The sequence below is a fragment of the Rhipicephalus sanguineus genome, chromosome 4, assembly GCF_013339695.2.
Source record: "Rhipicephalus sanguineus isolate Rsan-2018 chromosome 4, BIME_Rsan_1.4, whole genome shotgun sequence".
In the NCBI taxonomy this organism is placed as follows: domain Eukaryota; kingdom Metazoa; phylum Arthropoda; class Arachnida; order Ixodida; family Ixodidae; genus Rhipicephalus; species Rhipicephalus sanguineus.
Genome location: NC_051179.1, coordinates 62,438,530 through 62,458,510, shown reverse-complemented (window position 1 = coordinate 62,458,510; position 19,981 = coordinate 62,438,530). Strand labels below are relative to the sequence as shown.

Sequence of the window (19,981 nt, the reverse complement as noted above, 5' to 3'; positions counted from 1 at the left end):
GACGTTAGCCTCCAAAACGGGAGGAACTGGGTTTGATTTCCAGTACCGCCGGGTACCCACTAGTTCTGAAGACGAGAGGTGTACCTCGACTAAGCGCTCCGTAGTGTATCTTTAGTGTCCCTTTAATCCCCTTTCCCCAGCGTAGGGTAGCAAACCGGACGCGCGTCTGGTTGACCCTCCTGCCTTTTCCTTGCTCTTCCTCCCCAAGCAGGGAGCACACAAACGTGTACACCGCGATTGACAGACACAATTTACAGTTGGACCTCGTTATAACGAATATTGATATAGCGAATTATCGGTTATAGCGAACTAAATACGAACTTTCGTTGGTCGCGCTTGATTTTGGGGACTGTTATTCGTTTTATAACGAAACCTAAAACGCGAGAGCTGCCGTGATATCAGATATAACGAAGAAATATTAGATTCGCGCTAAGCTCAAAACTCGAAAGGTAGCCAAAAAGCGAAATAAATATTGATAGACAGTTCACAATTACATTTTTTTTTTAAATTTGGTTGTGAATTGCCGCGAAAAGCCACCATAAGAAGATCACATCCTTCTTCAAATAAATGTGAACGCAGGCCTGTTTTGACAAACTTTGTTGTGCTGTAGTTTCACTTTCTCATGTTCCGGTCTATTTAGTTTGTATTAGGAGTGTGTGAATAGTAAAACTTAGAACCGAATCGAATACGAATCGAATAGTAATGACGCCAAATCGAATACGAAAACAAACCGAATACTGTTCAAAGAGTTTTCTTCGAATAGTAAGGCAACAATTTCCAAATCAGCCCTATACTGGCAACGTAATAATTTGCAAAACAGCCCAAGTATTTCACAACATTTTATTTGAAAAAATATTGACAAGGTCTAACAAAGGAACATTATTACTTATAACCGACAAGAAATACCCCATTTATTTACACTGAGGCAAACTCGTATATATTTTGTCACTGCAGGTTGAAATATAGCAGTGACTACGGTATTCAAGGTGGTACATTGTTAGCAGCTTTTAAATGGCACTTGTACATAAATATTAAGCCATTTTTAGGAGTTAGCGTCATCATGAATGTCATGGTGGGGATAATGGATTGATGACACTGTCGCTTCGGCGTCACAGGATATTAAAGCAAAAACGCCTCCATTCTATGGCATATATAGCGACGATATTGCCGTAAGTACATAGGCTGCATGCATCTGGGTACTTCGATGATGAAAACAAGAAAAGTTGCCCCTCGCTGTTCCGACGTCTCGTTCCTTCGAGCATTTTTCGTCGCTGCTGATTATTCCAAAAATATTAGAAAAATATTCGGTATTTCGAACGCGCACTGTTCGATTCGAGTACCGAATCGAAGAGAACGCTATTCGATTCGTTATTCGAAATTGTCGAATATTCGCACACCCCTATAGTTTGAATTGCCACATGAAGACAGGTCAGGATTACCTCGCTTATTGCGGGTTAGAAGCCTATATAAGTGCGTTTTTGTGTCGAGTATTTTTTGAGCGAGTCAAATTGCCGATTTGTTAGAGCCCATTTTTATCTCTACTGTTAGAACGAATATCAGTAATGACGGACTAAGTGATGGCTCTGATGTTACTTCGCTACGACGAGGTTGGATCGTATATGGAATATAGCATGTTGCATAGCGTAGTACGCGTTGTGGTATTCACGGGTCGTCCGACGAGGTCCACCTAAAGAGCGGGTTGATACGGCACACACCTGTCGCTTTGTGCGCGAGTGAGCACGACAATGCGTGCGCCCGGAATGGTGCAAGGTTTTTCCGGTCTCGCGCGCCGCCGCCGCCGCCTCTGCTCAACGATGCGCACGTGCCACGACCTTCACCGCTTCGTTTATATACACTATCGCAGCCTCCTTTTTTTTTTTTTCCTTTTCCTTTCATCTGGTCGTTCTATGGCTCTTATAGCACACTGCTCCCCCTCTCTCTTTCTTTTTTTTTTTGCTTGTGTTTGTTTCGCTCGACTCACTCTTTCCTACAATGATCTCACGCGTTTCACGCAATTGCATATCGGGATAAAGAGACGCATAAGGAAAATAATGTTGTGTTTTCGACGTCTTTCGAAGCGTGATACGGTGAGGTGGCACGCGCGGCCTCATCCGCTGCATCGTTTCTTGGAAAGAAGAGCCATAGGTATTTGCACGGCGTTCCGCTTTGGCGGAGATGCGCCTTGTTCTGTGGCTCGGTGAATAGAAAGAAGGTCGTGGTGATGGTTCTCGACGTGTTGAATTACGACTAGGACAAACCTTTTTATATATAGGCAGACGTGTAGACCAGAAGATCGCTTTCAAGTGGCGCTGACTCAATGGTCGACACGTTGTGTGCTGTTCGCTGTCGTACATATATGTACTAAAGCGAAGTGGGGAGCAAACGTCCCTCCTCGTTACCTTGTGTCCTTCGCGAAACAGGATGTTCTGTACTCATGCGTGCTGCGTAGATCAAGTACAGCTGTGCATTGAGCATTTTGGAGCTACATAAAAATCTAGAGTAGGATTTAAACGGAGGGGTTGGGAGAGGAGGGGGTACTGGGGTAAGGTTCCGTCCATGCTTGCAGAGACCAGGGCTTTACTGACATGTTCACAGAATATGAGGCTGCAAGCGCGAGTGTCTAGTGAATGTATAATGTGTAGAACCACAGTCACAAGTGGGCCACGAAGGAAAGGAACACCCTAGACACTGCCCGTGCAGCACTTGTCTTTGCCCCGTTTGCAAATTGCGACGAACTGCACATCTTTAGTGAATGTGGTGACGGACATGCCGGGATACTCAGATCATCTATCCTTTAGCGAAGTCGTGAACTGTGAAACCACTCAAATGCTGCAGCTCTAATCAAACAAGGTGTTCATCAGTGCAGCACCCACCCTTGGCAGCGTGACAAGGTGGCCTGAAATAAGCCCCGAGACAGGTACCGTGTGACAATTCACACGATTGTTTGTGTGCGCTGTCAGTATACAAGAGCCAGGGCGCCATTCCAGGAGGTCACCAGTTTACAAAACAAAAGAAAAGTCACAGTGCAAGGTCTATGTAGTCTGATGTGCTCTCACGAGGTCATTCCTTGAAGTGACCCCATTTTACCATGGGTCCCAGGATTGGCCACTTGCTGTAGTTCTCGGAGGCGAAGTACTCCTTGATGTTCGGGAGCTCCTCAAATCTCTTCAGGTACTGTTGCAGCATGGGATAACCGGAGAATGCGTCCGCGTTGAACTCGTGGTTCCAGTCGAGGGCCTCGTAGAGCAGAAAGTCCACGTACGTGAGCCTGTCGCCCAACGCCCACGTGCGGTTTTTCAGGTGGTCGGCCCATGGCTTGAGCACGTTTACCAAGTTCTCCTCGTACTTCTTACGGGCCTCGTCGAATGTCGGGTTGAACGCAGTCATAGCCAATCCCCAAGCCAAGTCCCTGGCTTGTTGCTCCAGGAGATCAAGCTGCAGGGTTTCCTCCTCGTTCCTGCGTGTTAAGCACCGGGTACGAGGATTAACCTAGCTTTGAGTGACACATATAGGCGCGCGCATGGTTGTCCAGCAGGGGGGGGGGGGGGGCTGGTAGGGGAAGGCGAACGCTTGCCGGAGCCCCCCCCCCCCCCCCCCTCCAGTCCCCGTTGGTCGAGTCATAAAGAAAAGTTTCGCAATGAATGCAAGAATGAAAATTAAGCGATCATGCGCTTCTCCACAACGTCCTGCCTTTGGTACCCGGGTTCCCAGGGGTAAATATGGGAAGAATGGCAAGTTCTGGCAGTGCAACATCAGGGGTCCTCGGCCACCATTATCGCCAAAACCCCGCGTGGCCATACATAACCCTAAAAATTAAACAATGATGAGACAGGTCCTACTGAGTAAAGGTATGGGACAGACTTGGCGTCCCGATAACTAGGGGGGGGGGGGCTTTACCTCCTGTGCACAAGCCTACGATAACACCATGATTTCGACTTAGTTAGCCGTATACTGTCTAATCGTAGCTGGTTGAATACTTAGTTCGCGCGTGTGTCTTTATGTTAATTTCATTGTTCGTTAGAGCGAAGCACTCTTTTTAGTACTCTATAATGAATTTCCTTGGGGGTAGTTTTCTGGCGCCTTTAGAGTGCCACGCGTGCTACACATACAAAAATAATACAAGCGTCAACACAACAATTCCGCGAAACGACACGTTCACATAGATGTCTTTACGGGCGGTCTTGTGGAATGGATGCGAATGGTGTTGAGATGGGACCACCAGAGATGTCCGTGCAGACCGCCGAGAAAGCAGGATCGAGGAGAACGCCAACGCTCTGAGTCACCAAAGTTCAGGCGCCAGCGTGAGAGCAACGTCCTCGAAAACATTGTGAAAAATTTGCGTTCTCACGGTTTCGACTCGGGCATCTGTTAGTTTGTTTCTTACCACCCCAAAGGCTCAACGGCATGATGTTCCTGTTTTGCTGCTGAGTGCAGCAGAACTCAACGGCGTTCCGTTCTTTGTCTTTCTCTTATTACATTTTAAGAAGTTCATATATAATAAACGGGCTCAGGAATGCAGACAAAGGTGTTGTGCCTCATTTGGCTGGGCGAAGTTCCAAGCGGCAGCGCCGTGACGTTTCCGGCTTTCTTCCCAAGTTGCTATATTACGGGAAGTGCCAACGACAGCTAAGTTAGCGTTAAAAAAAATAACAAGCAAACAGGCATCGGGCGTTTGTAGCACCTGTATCGTCTGTCTAGCATATGTCCCTATGTTTTCGCGCCATTCTATAATGCATTCATTCCTTCCTACAGTTTCAAAGGGTAGTTAACCTTCGCTACATGTGTGTTATATTTTGTTTTAATTAGTATAGTTATAAGCAATCTATTCATATTCCACAATTGCTTGTCTTTTTCTTGCACTTTTTTATATGTGAGCTTTTACTGTTTCTTGTTTTAGCTTCCCACTCGTGAGTATTTGTTGTGTCATGGGTGAATGAAGGATTCCACATCAGACTCTGCGCATTCTTTACGCTAGTGACCGTATATGTACGTAGTGCTTCTAATTTTTTTTCTGTTCATATTCTTTTATTCGTTCTAGTCTTTCTGGCTTTTGTGTGTTTGTTCAACATTAATATCATGATGACGGGAGAGTCGACTCTAACGTAGCCTGCCTTCCCATTTTTTTCGTGTATTAATAGAAACATCAGCATCAAACTCTCGCACGCGTTCACCTGGCGCCCAGGTCGTGCTTCCTGGCCAGGTATCGCATGATGGCCAAGCTCTGGGTGATCTTGACGCCACCGTCGATGTAGTAGGGCAGGTTGGGAAACTGCAGCCCCAGCGAGAACTTCTCGCCGTGCCAGTGCGAGCGGTCGAAGTCCGGCGGCGGACCGAATCGGTACAACTTGTCCTCGAAGGCGACGCCTTTGTAGACGAGCAGGTTGCGGATGTACTGGCCGAGGCCGCGCACGTTCCAGTAGCCCACGACTGGACGACGGGGCATGGCTCGAATGAGCGGCTGAGCTTGAACCTGTTTCTTTCTTTCGTAGACCTTCGTGTAAAAGAACATGAAAGCAAAGATTCACCACTCCGCCAATATTTACAGAGAAGCCCACAGCCATCTATCGGCAGAATACTACAACAGGGGTGGCACCGGCGGGAAAGGATGCATGGGCAGCTGCCCTCTGAAATCTTTAGCCTGCCCCCTATCCTTCCTCCCCCCCTTGTGCGTCAGAAGGAGTGTCCCCTAGCCCCGAAGAACCCCTCTCATCTACATTAGGGGAGACAACAACTGCCTTCCGTAATGTAGCGCGAAGGCACAAATACAAAAACAACGAGACACACTGCACATACGTTACATTATACCTGTCTCGGTGTCTTTGTATTTACACCTTCGCGCTACATAATGGCGTGAAGCAATCGCCAACTTGCCCCACAACAAGTCCGCCTGCAGAATATGCAACTACATGGACGATTACGATGTGGAAAGGTCACGTAAATGACAAGCGTACTTAGGGTTCCGAGTACGTGCGCAGAGTGTTACACTTTCGAATTCCGCGACCGGTGTGGCAGCTGCTCGTCGTCACGCTGCGAACGCCGACGTCCCGTACCTGCAACGGTCGGTTTCCTTGCCCCGTTTAATCCGGCTACTCCGCATTGCAGCCATGTAATGTGAGAATGCGATCTTCCGTTGGCAGAAAATGCGGCTGAGCGCGGACACTCGACAACCTCACATAAGCTAATCGTACATACCGCTATATATTCGGCCAGGTTATACGAGTACAGCACCTGAAATTCGACTGCTCTCTCTAATCTATGAGCTATACTTCTGAAAACATAATTTTTTCCTTTTGTCATTTTTGCACTCACCGCATTGAAATGTTGATGACTGAAAAGCGGGCTTCAACATTGAGGCTATCCTACAGCTGAAAAAAAGAAAGGTCAACGATCGAGGAAGTAAGACTATCAGAAAAGTTGACATCATGTTCGGAATATGTTCTAAGGCTACTCCGAAAGCAGTCAAGGAATTTAACGCCGTATTCTGCCCTGTGTCGTCGAATTTCAATAGTTAACTCTATTCAGCACCACCGTTATCCTATTTGCGTGGATTCGGTCTCTCCCAGCCATAGTGTTCTAGTCGAATACAGCGTTCTAAACCAATGCCCTCGCAACCTTTTAGAGGAGAAGACGTTTGGCAAGGGCATCGTTCCAACGAATCGTACGCGCAACAGTCCAAAAAGAAGCCACAAGTGTGATCTGTAACACTATAGTGTGCGATGTCAAAAAAATTGGCCGCGTATCTGCGTGCTTCGCTGCAAATGTCGTGTAAAGACGATAGAAGAGGCGCTGCGTGAGATATGAACGCCATCTGGCAATACGTCGGGAAACGTGAATGCTGTGTTGCGGGCTGGTAGTCCCGGCGCAGCAGCAGGCAAGACCGGCGGGGACGCCAGCCAGCCCGAACACGCGGTTTGGCGCGAAGCGCCGAAGCAGAAGAAACGTCCGCACTCAACGAGTACTCTCCACACACTCTTTTATATTCACGTCGCCTGGGTAAAGCAGGAATGCCAGAGCGGAACTGAGCTCGCTCGCTGGATTTCAAGCAAGACGGACGTGCCTGCCGCGATGTCCTGGATTACTCCTCGTACCTCTCGCTGACCGGCGCCCCGTGACGGACTCCTCGCCCACTATGCCGTGCGCCGCTCATCGACGGGGCCTTCGCCGCTTCGCCGATGTTGTGCACCGTGCCTTTAGCTGTGTTTCGCGGACCCGTCCCTGAACTCCCGTGACTGTTTCCCCATCTTTCCTGTCCTCTTTTCTCTTCGTTGGGTGGATGTGCTCCTATCACTTTTCTCTCTATTTTCCCACTATTCTTTTATACCCTCCTTACCCCCACCCTACAAGGCACTGCGCCGTGTCGCCTATAGGCAGAGAGAAATTAGGTGCCTTTTTCCTTTCCTTAATAACCACAGAAGAAGAAGAAGAACTGAAACCGAAACACAACAATGAGCTCGCGCAGAGGGCAGACACGGAGGAAGCCAAGTTTCGGCGTAGTCGCATTTTCAGCGCAGCTTAAGAAACTAGGGTCTCTAGAATTACGTATCTATGTATCTTCTATTAAAGGAACACACCACCTAATACTTACCTAGTGATGTTGCGCCTCAGATATGCGTAATGTTTGCTTTTTGATCAACCATGTAGACAAGTATGAACCTAGTGAGCCGTTCACGATGGCTGGCCCTTGTGCAAGGGGTTCAACTTTGGCCGAGTGGCTGAATCGAGGGACGTGCCGACAAACAGAAAGACAGACAGACAGAAAGACAGACCAAAATTTCTGCGTTTAAGTTCCCCAAGAAAGACTATCGTCTTTAAAACCATTTGCCCAACGTGCACTTCCACAGGTCAACTTTTAAGACACGAGACATGCAGATATGCAATAAGCGACATGCAGATGAGACATGCATTATGCGACATGCAGAACGAATAACCAGTGATACGCTTTCTTTTTTTCTTTTCTGACGTCACTTTCATAGACTGTTCGCGAATGAGAAAGTAAAACCACCAAATATTTCCGCGCTTCATCTTAATTGACGCAATTTATGCACTGTTGTATACTCACAAAAGATCATGCATCAAGACTGGATTAAAAGTGCAGCTATACATCGCTCACGCTTCATCGCGTGCACTCTCGAGAACTTACCGTGAACCTCGAATCGCGCTTCTCTTAAGTGAGAACGACGCGAAGTAGAAAAAATACCGGCGCAGAAATCACGCGCTCCATTTGGCCGGCAAGTCTTCCATCCGACTCGGTTTCGCGAAACCTCGAGGAAAGAGAAAGGTGCTCTTCACCACTCGGCGTTCAAACACCGACACACCCCGCTGCTTTCTCCTTCGTCCTCCTCCTCTCTACTTTCGTAGACGCGAAAACCTTCCTTCTCTACTTTCGTTCCTCTTAACATCAAAGACCGCTTTCCGTAAACACAAGAGCCGGCGGCGACGGTACGTGTTCGCGATGAAAACAGCGCAAGTGCTTGCGGTCTATTCGCGTCATCGACCTTGGCTCTTCTAGAGCTGCAGCGATAGTTTTGCTTTTCCGCCCTGGCTGAGTCGACCGTGTTGCTTCTAGTTATTTTATTTTTTTGCTTTTTTCTCACCAGCGTTAGAGCGCGCGGGGCTATATTTAGCGGCACTCCAGCGCGCGAAAAGCACCACTAGGACAGGGAAGGCAGCTGAAGGCGGGTCTGTATTGCAGAGGGCGTTGAGTGACTATAGATGCTAAAGGTTTGTTTTCGTTGCTTCAGATGTGTGGCGCCTTTCTTAACAGGGCCCGGACGTTCACTTCCTCAAGAGTTACGCTGCACAGCCCCCAGAGTGATGAATATCACACCGTCAATAAATGTGCCGACGTTGGGTAATTTGGTTCCAAATTGCTGTGCAGATTAAATTAGAAGACACCAGAGGTGCCTTAAGTCTTCGTATAGTGCACAAAGAGTCGTGTCTGATTTCACTATAACAATATGTTCATCATGGCTCCAAGCATGCGCACGACTAAAGCTATTGACTGCCGGCCGGATCGAACTATAGCTTCGCCAGCGATGACAGGGACCGCACCGTTGAACATACCGTATATAGCATACCATCATACGCTAGTGCCTTCAGATCAATCGTCGTTTGTAACGATAATTAAAGACTGATGTGAAATATGGCGCTATATTAGGCGAGAAGAGGCTTCAATTTGATGAATTCCGTTTTTTTTTTTCGTTCTATTACCGTACAAAACAGGCAAAAGAAAACGCATAAACAAATATGTTCATCATGATCAGAGGGGACACATGCAGTTGGAACACACTCCTCCTTCAAGACGTTTAGACGTTTAGAGAGTACGTATACGGCATGCGGTCTAACTGGACATCCGTTAAGACAATTCTCTGTTAATCTTTTCAGAGATGACACCAGCGTACGCACGCGGGTATGCACTCTTTGTTTGTATTGGCCACTCGGGGCATCTCGCTCAACCAATAATAGAGAAAGGCATCTGTGATGTTTGTGGAAGTCTGGTTTCACCGAATGAGCTTTATATACCGCTAAGTTAATTTTCTGTCCTTCTATCTTTGATAAGCAAATCACACCTTCGAGCGTTGTTCGGCATACACGAAAATTCACATTAACCGGCACCATCACAGCGGGAGCGTACTGTACTGGCTGCTGTGGCTTTGCCACAATACACTCATATTTTTGCTGGTGCGACCATCGTCGTAACTATAAGCTCGGAGCGCATGTGCCAGTGGCTTGAGCTTTGGGGCCTAAAAAGCATAGACCCGCCACGGCGGTCTAGTGGTTATGGCGCTCGAATGACCCGAAGGTCGCGGGATCGAATCCCGGCCGCGGCGGCTGCATTTTCAATGGAGGCGAAAATGTTTGAGGCCCGTGTACTTAGATGCACGAAATTTCCGGAGCCCTTCACTACGGCGTCCCTCATAATCATATTGTGGTTTTAGGACGTTAAACCCCATATATTATTATTGGAAAGTGTACAGACAATTTTACCAGGCCCGTAGCCAGCAGGAATTTTTTTCGGGGGTGGAGGGGGGGGGGCATTTGCTATTTGTGAAAAATACCTATTTTTGTTATTTATTTTTGGTAAAAACACCTGCTTCAAGAAAATTTCGGGGGGGGGGGGGAGGACGGGCTCCTAGCCCCCCCCCCCCCCCCCTCCCCCTCGCTATACGGGCCTGGATTTTACATAAGACACATAGACGCCGTCACCTTGGGATGTTAAAATATTGTTTCATACTTTTTTATATCGCGACTTGAATGGAAAAGGTCATGAAACGTCGAATGCACCAAACCAACCGTTTTTACAGGCGCATGCGTCTACCGTAGCACTGTTACGTAACGGCAAGGCTACAGCCCAATATGGCGGCACCGAAAACCATCCGTAAAACAGCCTATACATAAAATTCAGCAAAAAGCCTAACAGAAATGTCATGCCATGACGCCTGGTGGTCGAATTGGACAAGAACAGCACAGCCACTTGTCGTTGTAGCACGTACTGAGGGTATTTATAGTCTGTCGATTGATTCGATTCAGGCATTGGAGGTCTAAGGCTCCGAGTACATCTGCACGGTATATACGTTTCGCGTGCTCCTATTTCGTTCCCTCTACACCTTTCTTTTACTCTGTTCCCGTCGACATGTTGATTGAAACACTAATTTACTCACGGGTGTAATATCAGCATATATCGGCATCTTTTCACTATAGCGCATCTAAATTCAAGCGCAATGAATCAGATTCTTCAGTTTTTACGCGCCAGAAGCACGACGTGATTTAAGAGACAGGCCGAAATGGAGGACTCCCGGTTAATTTAGACCACTTGCAGTTCTTTTAATGTGCACGCAAATCCAAGTACACGAGTGTTTTTGCACGTGAAGTAGGCCGCTGCTGATCTGTCGTTTAGTGTAATGCGCGGGCGTCTTATGCTCCAGGATCCTACAAAAAATAACAATAAAGATTAATAAGCCTGTCTACACTTAAGCGTCCGCATTTCGTAAGCACTTGCGTCTCCTCAGCGTGAGACAACCGTTCGCCAACCTCAGCATGTCAGCATGAAACTCCTTCTCACGAGTTTTAAACATTCTTTCCTTCCATCACACCGCCGCATGTACACTTCTTATTTTTTTCTCCAATCCGCTCCTCTCTTCGCAGTTGACTCCGCCCCCTCACGTGACTCCTGGCAAGCAGAAAGCAAAGGCGAACAGGAATTCTCGCGGCGTAGAGTCCCTCCGCCTTTCTCGCGTGCTGCGGAACCTTCGAGCGATACGTACAACGCTGCTCGAGCCCCCCCCCCTCCCCCCCCCTCCCCCCGAACCCTCCACTTTATGACGGTGACCTGCTCACGAGGCCGACAAACTAAACGTACTATAGTCGGATAAAACTTTAGAAGTTGGCGGCATTTACTCCTCAAAGGCGGATGAACACAAGCCTGCACCAATGGGCGCGCACTCGGGACGGACGTCATGAGCGCGACGGCCTGTGGCTCCGCCTTCAGAGAACATCGGCGCGTGCACGAGCGGGACTATTTCTTTAGTCGCGGAGGCGATCGGCTGCCGCGCTTCGGTCGTCTAGGCGGGGCCTCTCCTGTATTCTTAAGTTGTATCCGACTATAGAAGAGAAATGAGAGAGAGCTAGGCGGAGGTGAACACCACGAAAGAATATATTTATTCCATTTGTCAAAGAAACACAAGTCAAGAAACAGGTATGGGCGACCGCCAGACATATATGTATATATACACACACAAAGAACACGCAAATGCGCGAAATGAACAGGGGGGCATAAGCTTTCCAGAACTACCTTGCGACTGGCGGCAGCCATTTGCTTTCCAGTAGCCAGCAAATATGGTCAACCACAAAACATGTAGCGCACTCCAACATGAACAAGCAAACCGACGGCCACGCACTCACGCCCGCGTAGTTGACGCATGTGCTGTACATTCACAAAACGTTCGTTGCGCAGCAATGTGTTTGACAGCATCTTACGAAAAAAATTAACACCGTAGTCTTGTTCATTATCAATGGTAAATGAACTGGAATCAATGGTAAGACATGCGTGCTATATCATCCTATGACAACGGTAGCCGCGACATTAGTTCTCATGCTTGAATTACTTGTTATCGCTTCTGTAAAAGTCCTGACCCATCCCGCGCCATTTACACAAAATGAACTTGCACGTCAATTCAATGGATGCCGTCAAACCTGACGGGCCGCAAATGCAAGCTGAAAACGTGAATCTTACAGAGATGTTACCCAGCACACAGAGTGCTTAAATGCGTTCAGTCGTTGTTACATTTATTTCATATTTTCTGTTATTTAATTTGTCATATTGTTTCCCACGAGATTTTTGTTAAGATACTTGAACAGAACGGCAAAAAGACAAACGTATGCGACAAGAAAAAGAGACTGCAGTTTTTTTTCTTCGTTCTTTCTTTCTTGTATATTACAAATTTTGCCATTATTCTATCGCGCTTCAACGCATTTTCGATAGGGTTTCTCTATCATTAACACTTGCTACTATGAGCGAGACACTTCATCCGGCATAGCAGGGCATTGTGTCGGCACACGCCAAACTATGAATGCGCGGGTGAAGAAACACATACATACAATTCGTCAAGAGAATGTGAAGAAAGCTCCTTATGAGATCTAAAAAAAAAAGGGGGGCTTGGCGAAAGCCACATGCAAATGAATACACCCCCCCCCCCCCCCCGAAACATCACAGACGTACTGGCGAAGACAGACCACAGAACGAGCACTGGTGACACCTCTTGAGGCGCTGTGTTAAACAAAAACGCACGTGTTATACAATCGCTGCACTTTAGGTTGTTTCCACCTGCGCTTAATCGATGCACATACATGACCATTAGTACTGCACATAAACAGCTGACTTTTCTTTTATTCGAAGGGGTGCACTCGTACGACAGAAGTAGCACGTTTCCAGCTGCTTGTGGTTTGACCACAGCGCCGCAAGGCGTCTCCAAAAACACTTCAATCCTCAAGCCGAAAGGCGTTATTGACTTCTGTTGCCGGATACGACGTTCAGCGTCCGCTTACGATAAGCTAAAGCTTTTAACGACATCCGGAGCAACGGGGAAAAAAATAAACGCGCGGGAAAAAATATTCACTGACAAGGCGCTTACACTCAGAGGCGTGTATCCATTCAGGGCACATTTTCCTGGTTGATATCTGCCAGCTGTGCGCGATCTGCGTGGCTCCAACTTTTTTTTTTTGCCCTTTCTTCGTACAAACAAATGGCGAAAGCGATCTACTGCATCAACGTGGCGACTACTACTACAACGAAAGTTTTAAGCGCGAAACCCGCTATCTTCTGCGCGTTTATTATAACACGGGCCCTTTTAAGTACTAAGCAAGCGTGGTCTGTTGGTGGAAGGGGTGACTGCAGGACAGGGAACGATATGAACGAAACAACAATGGGAGTTAACAAACTTCGTTTCTGAGCTACTTGGCTCTCTTAAAGTACTGGACAGCGCACATTTCACACAGTACCAAATAAGAAAGTCCTGTGCTTCAGTGTTCTTTCTTTCTTGGTCCTGTGTCGCATCTGCGCAATCCAGTATTTAATACCGGTGTAACACGGGCACAATTCCACCGCGATCAGGGCCGATCCGGATTACGCTTTATCAGGGTCAGGTGCTGTTACACAGCTTCTTTTAACGCGATCAGGCCAGATCGGGACCAAGACGATCGTGATCAGCGCATCGAGATCAGGCTGCTAGATCGCGATTTGAATGACGTCAGCGCCAAGCTCGATTCGGATTAAGCCCGAGACAGACGGTATGATTTTCCATGCGATGCGACGTCCGACACGGCGGTGGGGAAACCGGAATGGTGACCTTTCATAGCATCGGGCAGCCACAATTCCCTCTCCCCCACCGCCGTGTCGGACGTCGCATCGCATGCAAAATCGTACCGTCTGTCTCGCCCTTTAGTCTGGACCGTGTAGCAGCGACCAACTCGTTAGCAGTGATCACGAAGTCCGATCCGGATCGACCCTGGTCGCGATTGCCCGCGTGACAACGGTATAAGACAGCGATGGGACGCAGTCAGTGTGGGAACATGGTGGTGAGAAAGAAAATGACTGAAATGGAAATTATTCAGTGATGTAGGCAGCTGGCGGGGAAGCGAAGCGGGGCTGGCCTTGAAGATGGCGGGTGGTCTACTTGTCTCCCCTCCTCTCTCGTTACTCCATGATGACGTCGACGCTGACGTCGGGGAACGGGGTCTTCCAGTAGTTGAAGGCGTTGAACGCCGGGTCGTCTTCGTCCGAGGCCGGCGGGCTGGCCAGCTCCATGGCGGCGTCGGCGGGCAGCGGGGGTCCGGACATCAGCACCGCGGACAGGTCCAGCTTGTCGCAGCAGCCGCCCGGTTCGACCATGGGCGGTGCCTGCGCCTCCATTGGAGACGTGACCGGAGGCGACTGCGCAAGCGCAGCATTCACGGCGGGTGCTCCGCTAGCGTTGCCGCCATTCTTGTGTTGCTTGTTGTGCTTGGAATCCTGCGGAAAAAGGGAACACAGAGAGAAGAGAGAAGGTGCAAAAAAGCGTCAACACCGAGACAATCTTTCTTGTTTTCTCAAAATCGTATATACAACATATATGTATCTATCGCGGCTTAAGTCAGAGCTGCAATTAAGTGCACATGCAATCATAGGCGTGCACACGGAGGGGGGCGGGCACTGTCCCCGGATCATTTAAGTGTGTGTGTGTGTGGGGGGGGGGGGGGGATTTCTGCCCAATACATTTACTCAGTCGGACCTTTCACGTCATTTTTTAATGCGCAGGGTTATGGATACGCATGTTTTTTGACAATAATGGCGACCGAACATCCCTGATGTTGCATTCAAAGAACTGTTTACTTCCCACCTTTACCCCAGTAAGCCGGGGACTAATGGCAGGCCTTTGTGAGAAGTGCGTCATCGCTTCGTTTTAATTTTTGCATCCACTGCGGAGCTCGTTTTCTTTTGGACTAGACCAGCGGGGAGACTTGACCCCCCCCCCCCCCCCACTAATGGTTCGTTCTCGGAGCGGTTTAGTGTGTCGTGCATCGAACATAAGCTGCACAAGAGCGCAGTCAACGATCGTAAGTGTGAAAAGGCAGAGGAAAGTAGACGTAACAGAAGATAAGGTTAAAGGGGTACTGACACGAATATTTTCAGTTGTCGTTTTTTTGCGGCAAATGAAAGGTCAAGCCCTCAAGAGCATAGAAAAGGTAGTGCTAAGCGCGAATGCGCGCTGAAAAAGCAATTACAGTATGTTTTTAACAGCTAGTTTCGGTTCCCATTGTACCCTGACGTGAACACGGTACGAGCTTCTCGTCACGTGCTCGCACAAAATATAGTGACCTAACTTCATCACAACTAGCCAGACTGCTGCGTGAAGGCATCAGAATTTGTACTGTAGCCTGACGTCAAGCTAGTGTCGATATCAGTAGGTGCGCCATGGAGATGACTTCAATATGAAACTAAATTATCAGCATTTGCTGAGCTTCACACTTGTCCAGAGCCGTCTCTGCATACAGGAGATTTGTATGGCAGAGTAAAATCGCCTTCCAAAAAAGGTGTCAGTACCCCTTTAAAGATTTGGGAATTGCAGCGCAAAGCGTTTACGTGCGGAAGGATACGTATTGAACAGATTAAAGGAACAGACTGGTGGCTTAATTCGTACTGTTAGGAGTACTCCTTGCGGGGCTAGTTGGTGAATCATATAGCTTCTAAAGTGAGGGCGCGAATCGGATGAACACAAAGCGAATGGTTTCTAACCGCTGGATTCTTGGCGAATCCCCTCGCACAGGTGGGTGCCTATATTCCATGGATCATAACCATCGTCAGCAGTTATGAGGCACACAGTCGTACGGAGAATGTGTATTAATTTTCACTTCCTGAGGTTCTTTATAGTGTGTACCTAAACATAAGTACAAGAGTGTCTTCCGTATTTCGCCCCGCATCGAAATGCGGCTGCCGTGGCCGGGAATCGAAGATGGCTGCTGGCAATCATAAAAAAAGGAAGAAAAAAAAAAGTTCCTCCTCCCAAGAGTTGAAAGAGAAACTAAAAAGTATGACAGGCTGGACCGGTGAGGAGTTTCTCTTCTGTTTTTTTTTTTCTAAGACAATCTTTCACTAAATCGGCGAGATCAGATGGATTACCACAGTGGATGAAAACGAAGGTTAAGGCTACTTTCTTATGAATTTAGCACCGGAGATGCCAGCAACGCAACCTCACCCCTCGAAAAAAAAAAATGTTTGCTGCAAACAGCAATGAAAAAAATTGTGTTACTAGTGAAAATGCTGAGTTTACTACGCACAGGCCCCAGTGATCTGCACTTAAAGAAAATAGTGTCCAACAATCAAGCGATGGCGGCAGGAAATGTAAGTATAATTGGGGCTGCTAAAAACCAGACTGAAAAATTGGTCACGACTTTGTTTTATAGGGGGTGTGCGAATGGCGAATTTTAGAACTGAATCGAATAGTGTTTCGAATAGTAAGGCAACCATTAAATTTCAAGACAGCCCTAGAATTGCGCAACTTTATTTTAAACAAGTATTCACAAACTTTAACAAAGGAGCATTACGATTACTTTGAACAGACAAAAAAATACAATTATGTAAACTCAGGTGAGTTCGTGTAACACTGCAACACTTTTCCAAGTAATCGTCCCATGGCTTCATTAAGAGAGCTTATTACCTCACGAATCGACTGCCGCAAAAATTTTTCGAATCCGTCAAGTACGAGCGGAGTTACTGGGTACGGCCGCGTGCTGTAAGCGCTTTCTCTGTCTTTTCGTGCTAGCGAGCGCGCTGAAAGCTACGCAGGGAAGGGGATGACAAGAGGCCAGAAAGTTCGTCAGACCTTGAGCACCTTCTTTTATGTTTTCCTCCGAACGCGCGGCTTACTGTCAGTGTGATCGCAAGCGCGCGTGCGGGTACGTGGCGACATCCCGCGGCGGCCACGGTAACTATTCAGCTTGCCATGCTAAATCTGCCAACGGCCGAGGACGTGATTTGGAGACAAGGAGGTTTTAAAAAAAAATCCTGGAGCGGAAGCTCTCGCGACGCCTTGCCAGCAAAAGTGAAGCCAGCTTTTGCCCACCAAAGATCTCGGAAACATGTTCTTTTCTGGTGGTGCCTACTGAGAGATCAAATGGCTTTGATCTGTTAGTGTAAATACTACGTTAATTATAAAAGATCGTTGTTGCCGACAAATGACTTGGAGAATTGTAAATTCCAGGTCGCGCGCTGCGCTATAACGTTTGGCTCGCATGTTCTCATGCGCCTGGAATACCGGTCGGCAGCGTTTTTTGACCATGCCGAAAAAGTGTTGCAGGGTCCCTCTAAATAAAAGTGAGGTATAAATGCTGAAGAATGTTGAACGGTACACCGCACATACAGCTAAATATGTAATGAAACAGATAAACAAGTTCATCACAGCATGTACCTCTTGCACCAAAAGCAGGTAGTTATCGGAGTGTTGAATACTCTCATTTGGAAGAACAATTTACACAAACACAATACTTGCGCTTGTCATCATCCACGTAAACGTGTAAAACAATTGCAGTTCTGAAGCTGAACACAGCCGAAGTTCCCACCTTCAATTTTTAAAATAATTACATAATAAATCGTAACCCAGTAAGATTACAGAAAGCAACACGCAAGTGCCAATGCAGTAAGAGATACATTTGAATATACCACTTGCATAATGCCAACTTTTACCTTAGTGTTTTTAAAAGATGTCTGCAGTGTACACGACAGCCATTTCTAAAGAAAAAGATACCAGTCATTTCAAGTTGGCAAGTACATGTGTATAAACGCTACATTTCTCGAAATACTTCGTGTCATCTTGGTGCAAGGACCGTAGCCCTCGCTAAGCTCAAGAAGAGGAAGCACTTGACAACGCTCAAAGACAGTGGTTTTCAAATGGGGGTCCGCGAAACCCATCCGCGCACACTCACAGACGCGTTTTAGGTGGCTGTGTCTCTTGACAGCGGCTCCTTCTGATTTTTTTTTTTTGTATGCTTCACCACACGACACTTTTGCATTGCGGCAGAGCTGACTTATGTTGCAGTTTTCTACATCTGCACGCGAGCAAACTTTTTCTGGGCTTGCATACTTGAAGTGCAAAACACAGCTAGAAACCGGTTAAATGTGGCTGCAGTCCGCACAACTTGCTGTTGAGTTCGAATTGGAGTGGCCCTTTAGTCTGACCATTCTTTGTCAGGGAGAAACAAAAAGCACCTATTTCACGCTGCATGTTGCGTTAATTTATGACCTCCCCCCCCCCCTTTTTTTTTTCTCACTGCAAAAGGTCCCTCATCACCTCTACAGGTCCACAAGGGGTCCCCGAAACACCCATAGCCGGGAATCACTGCTCTTTAAAAGATGCAGCCACGCTCTGAAGGACGCGCCTGTCAGAAGGGACACTGGCAACAAAACTCGCGCACATGAGAGAGATTAAACGAAGGGCGAATTTCTGGCACGTACACAGTATATAAACAAGAGCCAGAGCTAAAGCATTAAAAAAAATGAAATACAGAAAAAGCAGCAGAAATAGAGGAAATCTGCAGGGTTAGAAAAAAAAAGGCTCACTCGTGCCTTGTCCGTTCGTGATGTCGGAAAGCAAAGCAAATTACTAAATTTCCCGTTTAAAATCGCGATTCAAGTGTAATCGATCGACAACACGCGCTAAAGGTGAAACCTCTCGACCTAAAAAAAAAAAAAAAAAGACTGGGAGCTGAACGGTTACGTAACGGGTAGCATCATGTCGGCGCTGCAGATTTCATTTCCTCGCCCTTTATGTAAGTCACAGTGTTGACAACGTCTGAAAACAACACCTGAAAGACTGTCTCCTTAGGCACCTGAATGTCACTCAAACTCGTTAGCAGCATTGGGCGCTAGTCACTCATTCACAAATGCGCTTAGTCATCACTACTGTAGTCACCGCTCTCACTTCGGCCGCTCACATATCGACCCGTCTCCGTCCCCTCACGACGCATAACATCCGATGCGGCGCATCCGCAGGTTTTGTCCGCATCGCACCTCCCTTGTCAACCGACCGCTATTAATTACTTTTACCGAAGCCTGCTATTCGCGTCGTATGACGTTACGTTTCGATTTCTTGCTCCTCAACTCCGCAACGGTGACAATGCCGGCACAAATGCCGTCACTTATCGGAGAGATCTTAACTGCCGCGACGCAACAACAAGCTCCGCGCAGTCGGATTGGCGATAGTGGGCGCACATCAACAGCAAGCGTAACTTCCTCTTTGTCCGTGGCTCGTATTGACAAACAACAGGCGCTTCTCCGGGATGCCGTGCAATTAGATGAAGCCTACCTTACCGAAGGTCGGTTCTTTCGGTGTCTCCTGGATTTCCCAGAGGAAGGCATGGCTGCCGTCGAGCCGCGGTCTCTTTACTGGCGGCGGAGAACCCGGCGTTCGATCGAGACCGCAGTCGAGCGAACGCTTGCGGCGGAAAAGCGGCGCTGCATACGCTGCCTCCGAGTCGTGCAGACGACGCAGTAACTTGCGCCGCCGCCGCTGGCCGGCAAAACATGGACTCCTCGGCCGCTTCATCGACGATGTTGTTCGTCTCTCTCATCGGATACAAAATATGAAACGAACAATGACGCTGTCAGCGACGACCAGTGCCCCGGCTGTCGAAAGCGCGCGACGGCACGAGACACACAGACAGAAAACTCGAAAGAATGTTCACGTGAGCGAGAAATCGAGGCAAGGAGACAAAGCGATCGCGGCTCGTGCGCACGTCTTGAAACGTTAAGCTGCACTTACGTGCCTTTTAAATAGGTCGTACGGCACGTCAAAGTAATCACGCATCACTTCAATAAGTGACAACGCGGGTTAAAACTAATGTAACAATTGGGTCGCAGCGTTGCACACATACACACCATGGAACGCACACGCATAGTCGTCGTTGTTGTCGTCGATAGCGATGCCAGCGCCGTCTCGTGTTCACACGTCAT

The 19,981-nt window shown here is 47.8% G+C and overlaps 3 protein-coding genes across 4 annotated transcripts in view; all 3 read right to left on the bottom strand.

Annotated features, from left to right (window-relative positions):
- Positions 1 to 19,981, bottom strand: part of LOC119390090 (glutathione S-transferase Mu 2) — a 302,300-nt gene that overhangs the window by 234,318 nt on the left and 48,001 nt on the right. The window lies entirely within an intron of this gene.
- LOC119390089 (glutathione S-transferase) lies at positions 885 to 8,402 on the bottom strand. Its single transcript, XM_037657630.2, has 3 exons — positions 8,141 to 8,402; positions 5,172 to 5,491; positions 885 to 3,457 (listed from the first exon to the last, which is right to left on the bottom strand). The coding sequence occupies exons 2-3, from the start codon at positions 5,441 to 5,443 to the stop codon at positions 3,061 to 3,063; spliced, it is 669 nt and encodes a 222-aa protein (XP_037513558.1). The 5' UTR covers positions 5,444 to 5,491; positions 8,141 to 8,402; the 3' UTR covers positions 885 to 3,060.
- LOC119390085 (uncharacterized) lies at positions 11,636 to 19,896 on the bottom strand. 2 transcript variants are annotated; one of them, XM_037657624.2, is made up of 2 exons: positions 19,335 to 19,896; positions 11,636 to 14,506 (listed from the first exon to the last, which is right to left on the bottom strand). In XM_037657624.2, the coding sequence occupies exons 1-2, from the start codon at positions 19,572 to 19,574 to the stop codon at positions 14,192 to 14,194; spliced, it is 555 nt and encodes a 184-aa protein (XP_037513552.1). In that variant the 5' UTR covers positions 19,575 to 19,896; the 3' UTR covers positions 11,636 to 14,191. The 2 variants fall into 2 exon arrangements, with proteins under 2 accessions (XP_037513552.1, XP_037513554.1); XM_037657626.2 differs by having other exon boundaries at positions 19,340 to 19,893.